Source organism: Benincasa hispida, chromosome 10 (genome assembly GCF_009727055.1).
Source record: "Benincasa hispida cultivar B227 chromosome 10, ASM972705v1, whole genome shotgun sequence".
Taxonomy (NCBI): Eukaryota; Viridiplantae; Streptophyta; class Magnoliopsida; order Cucurbitales; family Cucurbitaceae; genus Benincasa; species Benincasa hispida.
This window is the reverse complement of record NC_052358.1, coordinates 45,542,367-45,550,168: the sequence shown is the minus strand read 5'-3', so window position 1 is coordinate 45,550,168 and position 7,802 is coordinate 45,542,367. Positions and strand designations below refer to the sequence as shown.

The window sequence follows — 7,802 nt, the reverse complement described above, 5'->3', positions numbered from 1 at the left end:
CCTATTCTAAAATCCCTCAGTCCCACCATCATTCATTAGATCCTTTGAATGAACGTGTTGACAAACCCACTCATTCAATAAAGAGTGTCAACTTCCATTTCACCATTAACTAGATCTTTTTTTCTTTTTTAACTTGCATTCCCCTTCATCAAATTCCCAATAATACCACTACCAAAGATGATCTAATTTTTCATATTTTAAAAGACACCAAACTAAAAGGGTATTATTGACCTTTACAAGATGTTTGAAATGCTTAATTGAGTAAATATATTGAAGTTAATTAAAAATTTATGTTTAAAGTGTAATATTGTTTAGTTTGACTTCTTTGATAAATGTGAAAAAGAAAAGAAAATAAAATTACTTGATAAATGTGTAAACATCATAGTGAATATTATTAAACTTACTGAAATTGTTATTTAACACTAACTTAAGAAGTCTGGCTAAACATCCCCGTAATGTGATGCCCCTTTGCAAAGGCTTTTTCACATCCAGGTTAACCCTCAACGCATATATACAAGAGAGTACGCTTATTCTATTCATCACAATCTATTTTCCTCCCCATCACAATTCAACTATTTTTTAAGGTTAAAATGCAAATTAAGTATTTGGATCCAAAAAGTTGTATGAAATGAATGAGTGTTATTTTTATAAAATCGACATAAAAACTTATGTAGTTGACTAATAGTATATTAGCGATATCCACGGATAGAAGGTGACGATATACCATTAGAAAGAATAATTCAAATCACAGATCATGCTTCTGTAAGATTAAAGAGTTTATACAATGTACTTATCTAAATTTCAACGTCAAAACGTAAATAACATGAATTTGAACCGATATAAATAATTCTAGGATTCCAATAGTTATCAAATTCCTTTGGTAATCAAATGTTTGTCAAACATCCAAGGGCTAGTGTTAGAAAATCACATTATCCGCTGCTAAATCTATTTTGGTATTATTATGAACTCCGCATACTGATCTCATCACAGATTTAAAAGCTTTTGCATTTGCTTTTTTGGATGACATGATTTTTGCTGCCACACAGTGTTTCAAAAATCTTTATCTGGTAAGAAAATAGACTTAATTTTAAAAAAATATATCAATTTTAAATCAATTAATTTAGACTCCATTTGATAACCATTTTATTTTTTATTTTTGTTTTAAAAATTAAGAATATGAACATTACTTTCATCTCCAAATTTCTTCCTTTATTATCTACTTTTCACCAATAGTTTAAAAAACCAAGCCAAATTTTGAGAATTAAAAAAAAAAAATAACTTTCAAAAAGTTGTTTTTGTTCTTCAAATTTGGATAAGAATTAAACCATTGTATTTAAGAAATATGCAAATCATTGTAAAAGATGTGAATAAAATAGGCTTAATTTTCAAAAACTAAATAGTTACCAAATGGTTTTCAAAAACAAAAATAAAAAAAACTAAATGCTTATCAAACGGGATCTTGATTTTTTATTTTTATTTTTTAAAATTAAGTCTATTTCATCTACATTTTTTATAATGATTTTGCATCTTTATTAATTACAATGGTTGAGTTCTTAACCAAATTTTAAAAACAAAAACAATTTTTTGAATGCTACTTTTCTTAATTCTCAAAATTTGGCTTGATTTTTTATACCAATCGTGAAAAGTGGTTAACAAAGGAAAAAAATTAGAAGTGGAGGTAATGACCTAATTTTCAAAAACAAAATGGTTATGAAACGGGACCTTGGTTTTTTGTTTTCTTTTTTTGAAAATTTGGTCTATTTCATCCACATTTCTTACAATAATTTACATCTTTCTTAAATACAAGGTTAAATTCTTGACCAAATTCTAAAAACAAAAACAACTTTTTGAAAGCTACTTTTTTTTAAATTCTCAAAATTTGACTTGATTTTTTAAATTATTGGTGAAAAGTAGATAATAAATGAAGAAATGAAAAGGTAAAAATAGTATCTATAGACTTAGTTTTTCAAAAACAAAAATCAAAATCAAAATACTTAACAAACGGGGTCTTAGTGGTCGTTTTTTTTTAACAATATGTAAAGTGAGTAGATCCAAACCATAGCAATTGAGTTATGTTCATTTTGTTCAATTAATTAATTTAGTCTTCAAATAACTTTGTGAGTGACAACATACAGTAATATTTTGGTCAAATTACTTTGTTCATTTGATCAATTAAAATTTTTTTCTCTCTCTTTTTTATACATACATACAGATATTTCTTTGTGTTGTACATCTGCAGTTACCTCAATCATTTTGTGAAAGTCAGGTATGTTGAAAAAGACAAGAATTTAAGGCTATCAGTTAGAATTTGAATGGAAATAGAGTAATAAATGCAATCAAGGAAGGTAAGACTAAGAAGCAGTATTGGACAAACAGAAAGAACAAAGTACCAGATTTTCCCATCTGACCTAAAAGAAAAAATATATATACATATTCGTGTCCTTCTAGATTTCGTATACATTACTTTTCAATTAAAAATAACCTATATTTAACTTTATTCAACAAAAAAAAAAAAAAAAAATGGACAAGCACTTTAAAAGAGACAAGCACCACAAAATAGGAATGGATTGATAAAAGACTTTACAGAATATATTCATCCATATCAAGAAGATTTGAACAAAAAAATTGATATTTATTATTAGTAAACATTGAACAAATGCAAGAACATATTACCCAACAAGTCAAAAACATTCTACTTTCTCTGGAAATGTGTAGGAATCTGATCTAAATAGAGAAACTCTGTCCTATCTATAGTTGTGTATTCTCAAGTGGAATAATAATATCGAGGGAGGGGAATGTGTTTTTGTTTCAAATCACTTTCTTTCTTTATCTTCTTTATATCTTTTTTATTCATCTTTCACTTCATTTCATTGAAACGTACCTTTCAGTGTTGCCATTGCTCCTTCCCATGCTGTATTTTTGTGTTTTTTTCATCAACTTTGATCATGTCCTTGTTGCCTTTTTGCTACAAAATCTAATCTATCATTATTCCCCTGTAGGAAACCGTGTTTTGAGTAACGGACAAACCTCGCCGGGGCATCGCTTTCTCTAAAAGGAGATTCTCTGCTCACCCATTTGTGTTTTTTGGACTGAAAGATGCTTAATATCTACGGAACTAGTGAAATTCTCCCTCTGCTCCATTAATGGGGAGGATTAAGCTAACCTGATGAACTTCCTAAAAGGTATAGTTATGGGAGTTCATGGAGATGAGCTATCCTCGTCGGAGCTTCGGTCGTGTTGTTTGATATTATACCTGCTGAGGACTGGGAGTGAGGCTGTAGCGGATATCCGAAAGGATCTAGCAGCACCAACCATTACTCCGTCCTGCATTGTCCCGACTTCTTTGCATACTTGATCCAGTACGGTTAGGAAATCCCTAACGATCATGAAGATTCGGAAGGGATGTGCTTCCTCCTTAGCAGCATCACCATGGAAATACTCCGTGACTGCTTTTACGAGCGATAAAGCTTGTCTTTCGTCAGCCTTAATCCTGACTATTTCCTCTTCTGCCTCTTTCAAGAATGCTTTCATTGAGTTGAAGAACTTTCCCTGCATTCCTGGCCTTTCAAATTGCAAAACCAGCCTTACTTTTTCGAGCCCCATTTCGAGCTTTGTGACGTAACTGCTCAAGACATCTGAGTCCATCCCTGCCGCTTTTTTTACATTGCTGAGGTCTCTGCTTAGACCAGCCACAACTTGCAAGCCCTGCTTTCTGAATTCATCCTCAATTTTAGCTTGCGTGCGGGGTTGAAGGTTGTCATTAGTTGAATCAACACCACCTTCTGATCTGATGATTTCTTGAACAACAAAATGAAGCAATGTTGTCTTTCCATCCGTTCCCTTTATATCTACTAATTTTAACAGGGTTTCAAGCTTAAAGGCTTTAGCATCACCACGATTCGTACCAACATTCATCCTATTTCCTGTCTTAAGAACTGCTTCAAGGAGTTTAAGAAAAAGTCTACTGTTCTTCAATTCGTCACTTGCACCCTGGAAAAAAATTAAAATATTGATTACACAGGGATGAAAGAAAATTCATTGTATCTCATATGGCTAACTAAAAGAATCTTGGACAAACTACCTCAAGGGTTTGAAAAGATTTTCTCAGGTACTTTACTTCCGAATCAAAATTGGCTCTGTATAGCATTGCCTCAACTCTTCTAAAGGCAAATGGAATTTCAAGCACTGCCTTGAGAAATCTTTCTGCAGTCCCTAATTTTGAAACATCACCACAGTACTCTCTGAGTTTTATCTCTTCCTCTTTGGTTGGAGCCATCTTTACAAGAGTTTCTAAGAGCTCAGTACCAAAGCCTTCTGGGTTACCTGTTAATGAAGATATATTTTATATGATGAGAATGAAACACATTCTAAACAGAACGTACTATTGATTAAAAAAAAAATAATTCAGATTATATTGTGGGAGTCCAATGGCATGACTCAGATTTTTAGAACTCGAGGACAATATTGTACAACTTATAGAACAGATCATGCTTAAGTAAGGTCATCTATGACTCAGACGATATGAAATGAAAAAAAATGTTCATATGTTCCCATACAGACTCTTTGAAATATATGCCGCAGCTGAATTATGTTATTGCAAAGAATCTTTTTCTCAATGCAATTCAGTTGAAACATCTAATGAGCAAGGTACTTTCCTTAGACCAGCTAGAACTAGTGAAGCAATTCTAGTTCATTGGCAGAGAAAGAATGAACGATACTCTACAGTAACATGCCAACTTTATGAAAATTCAACATCAAGGCACAAAAGCAGGGTAGGGATGAAAAATCATCAGTCAACAAGACAAATATGTGGAGGTGTGACAGGAAGAATAGCAAAAGTGGCAGGAAAGAATATGGCATTGATATTAGAGATGTAACAAGTAATGCCCAGTGAATGAATACCGTATGAAACTTAGGAATCAGTAACATCTGATCACTGTATAACAATCCAGAATGCACAATCTTAAAGTTCAAGATGACATGAAAAAATATAACAAAATCTTGATTTATTCAGCTAATGTTATATTTTGTTCATAATTGAAATTATAAGAAAGAAACATGAATTTCTAAAAGATTCATAACTAAACCTATGGTGAGAACAAAACAGCATCAACTAAAATAAGGATGCAAAATGATGACAATCTTCTAATGCTGATAATGATGGCGATGTGGTCATTACTTAAAATATACTGAAACTGCTGATCGAAAACAGTCATTACAGCCATGATTCTGAGCAAATTCTTCAGTAAGTCAGATCCCAAATTATGAAAAGAATTCATAATTGGACAGCAATATAGAAAGCACTCACCATCTTGAAGAGCTTCGATCACCTCATCGCGCGTGACATTAAGTGCTCTTAGAAGTATTGCTATGTTCTGCGACTTTTTTGGGTCCAATACCCGATTTTCCTTCTCAACGGGGGGAAGAACAGACTTTCTAGTGGCTTCTTTGGGAACGGAATTTGCAGAATTGAAGCCGAAAAGTGTCTCCATCATGTCCTCGTTTAATCTTAGGAAATCTCAGTAAGAACTTCACAAATATTCAAATAAACTGCAAGAATTGGAATTAAAAGGCCTACTTACTGGAATGAGCTTGATTTAAGTTGATCCCAAACTGTAGCTCGGTCTGAGGTTGCTCGTACTTTGTCCCAGTGCAAGGGCTTCAATCTCGGTTTTGCACCTTCTGCATCTTCTGATTCGAGCTTCTCCATAGAATTAATCCTCGGGACAACGTCTTTAGCAGAATTTGTTGTCGCAGAACTCGGTGTTGATTTCGGAGAAGAGTTTGATCTCGCTGTTGAGTAGATTTGTGACTTAGAGGAGTCTGGAGGAGTAACTGCCGACATTCTGGTTTCCGATAACCCTAGTTTTTGAGGCGTTGTATAAGAGGCCGGACGCGCCGGTGGCCGTGGTGGTGGACCGGTGGGGGTGGTGGGAGGCGGAGGTGGAGCTGCAGCAGGTTGCGGAACTTGAGGAAATGTGGCTGAATTGCTAATTGTTTGAAGAAGGGCCAAATTCGGCGGAGGAGGCGGCTTTGAAAATTTAGGTCTCGTGGAAGAGAAAGGCATTGTTTCTTTCGAATTCGGAGTTTCACGAAAATCATCAAACGAACGCGGTGGAGGAGGAGGCGGCGGCGGTGGCTGAGGTTGAGGACGTAGGTGCGCTTCGTCGAAGAAACTGAAAATCTCGATTTAGGAGAGGTTCTTTTGGAATGAGGAATGGGAGGAGGAGGATTGGAATTCATATGGTCATTCTTAAAACTGGCCGTTGAACAGCTTTTAACCGAATTACTCCGACGAGAAGCCGGTGAAAAATAGCCATCATCATGACTGACAATCGACGAGCATTGCGGAGTATGAAATGCCGTATCCTGGCTTTCGTCATCAGAAGACGACAAAGCCGGAGGCGACATAGCCACCGGCGGCTTAGGCAGAGGTGGCAGTGGCTGCAACTCCGGACTCGGACGGTACCGATCCGACCTCTTAATCGAATTCAGCTTCCTATAAGGCGAACTATTAGCACCATTAGCACCATTCTGCTCCACAACAGAGCTCTGACTCGGCTCAACAGTTCCAATATAGAAAAAACTCGAAGGCGGCGCTCTCGAATCCTCCACAAATCTCTCCGGATTATTCCCTCCAACAAGCTTCTGCGACTCCCCGGGATGTTTCGCGCGGTGACGATACAAAAAGAAAGCAAGAGCTGAAAGCATCCCCAAAGTCACAATCCCAACCGAAATAGCAATCGCGACAGTCTTCGTAGGCTTGGACGGTTGCGCCGTAGAGGCGGGGATTGGCATAGTTCCATTAGTATTTGAGGAAGGAGATGGTTGACTCTGATCTGGACTCGTCGGCAGCTCATGGAAAAACGGCTGATCATCCGACGGAGAATCCGGCGGCGGTGGAGGCGGTGGAGACAAGTCAATGTCCGCCGGTGGCTCGGAGCCTATTGGAAAGAGCGGCTGATGTAGAATTCTCCGGTAGGGAATGCCGGAATCGTGGAGAAACGTTAATCCTCTGGCTGTGATGAATGTAGCGAATAAAGATAGAAACGAAATGAAGAAGCTCAAACGATGAGCTTTCATGGCGAATTTGTTTGAATCTCTGTTATCTTGTTTTCTTGCACCAAATTCATCGCTGTCTCGTATCAATCCTTCAATGTGGTTTGAGAGAAAAAAGAAGAACTAGAGAGAGAAAGAGAGTGAGGAGTGAGAAAGGGAAGCTTCTTAGAGCTGCAAGATCTGGATACCCCCAAGTAGGCGTTCACGTCAACAGAGCCAAATAATCTCTCTCTCTCCCTTATTATTATTATTATTATTTAAATTATTTAATTATTTAATATTTAATTTATTAATCAATCAATATTCCTTGTTTAATACAACTCTTCTCTTCGGTATGTATCAGGACGTTACGCATTGTCACCATGGCCATGAGCTTACACGTGGCAGTTTCAATGAAAGTAGATTTGCTTTATTGTTTTTTTTTTATTATTATTAAATCAAATATTATTATATAAATCACGATCCCTTGAGGCTAAAACTAGAAAGTGCTCTCTACAAATTAAAAAATTTGTTTGTTTTGTTGTTTTTGTTTTATAAAATGAAATCTATCAACATTACTTTCATCTTCAAAATTCTTTTTATTTTCTGTTTTTATCAATAGTTTAAAAATCAGTCAAAATTTAAGAATTAAAAAAAAATAGCTTTCAAAAAATTATTTTTATTTTTAAAATTTGGTTAAAAATCAATTATTATACTTAAGAAATAAACAAATTATTATAAGAAATATAGATTAAATATACTTA

At 35.2% G+C, this 7,802-nt stretch overlaps 1 protein-coding gene across 1 annotated transcript; it reads right to left on the bottom strand.

The window, feature by feature from the left end:
- Positions 1–2,611: 2,611 nt before the first annotated feature.
- On the bottom strand, positions 2,612–7,275 carry LOC120088253 (formin-like protein 6). The gene is given in 5 exon segments (XM_039045407.1): positions 2,612–3,990; positions 4,082–4,323; positions 5,309–5,508; positions 5,583–6,154; positions 6,157–7,275. Coding segments are annotated over 5 exon segments (2,733 nt in total). The 5' UTR covers positions 7,084–7,275; the 3' UTR covers positions 2,612–3,198.
- Between the last annotated feature and the right edge of the window lie 527 nt (positions 7,276–7,802).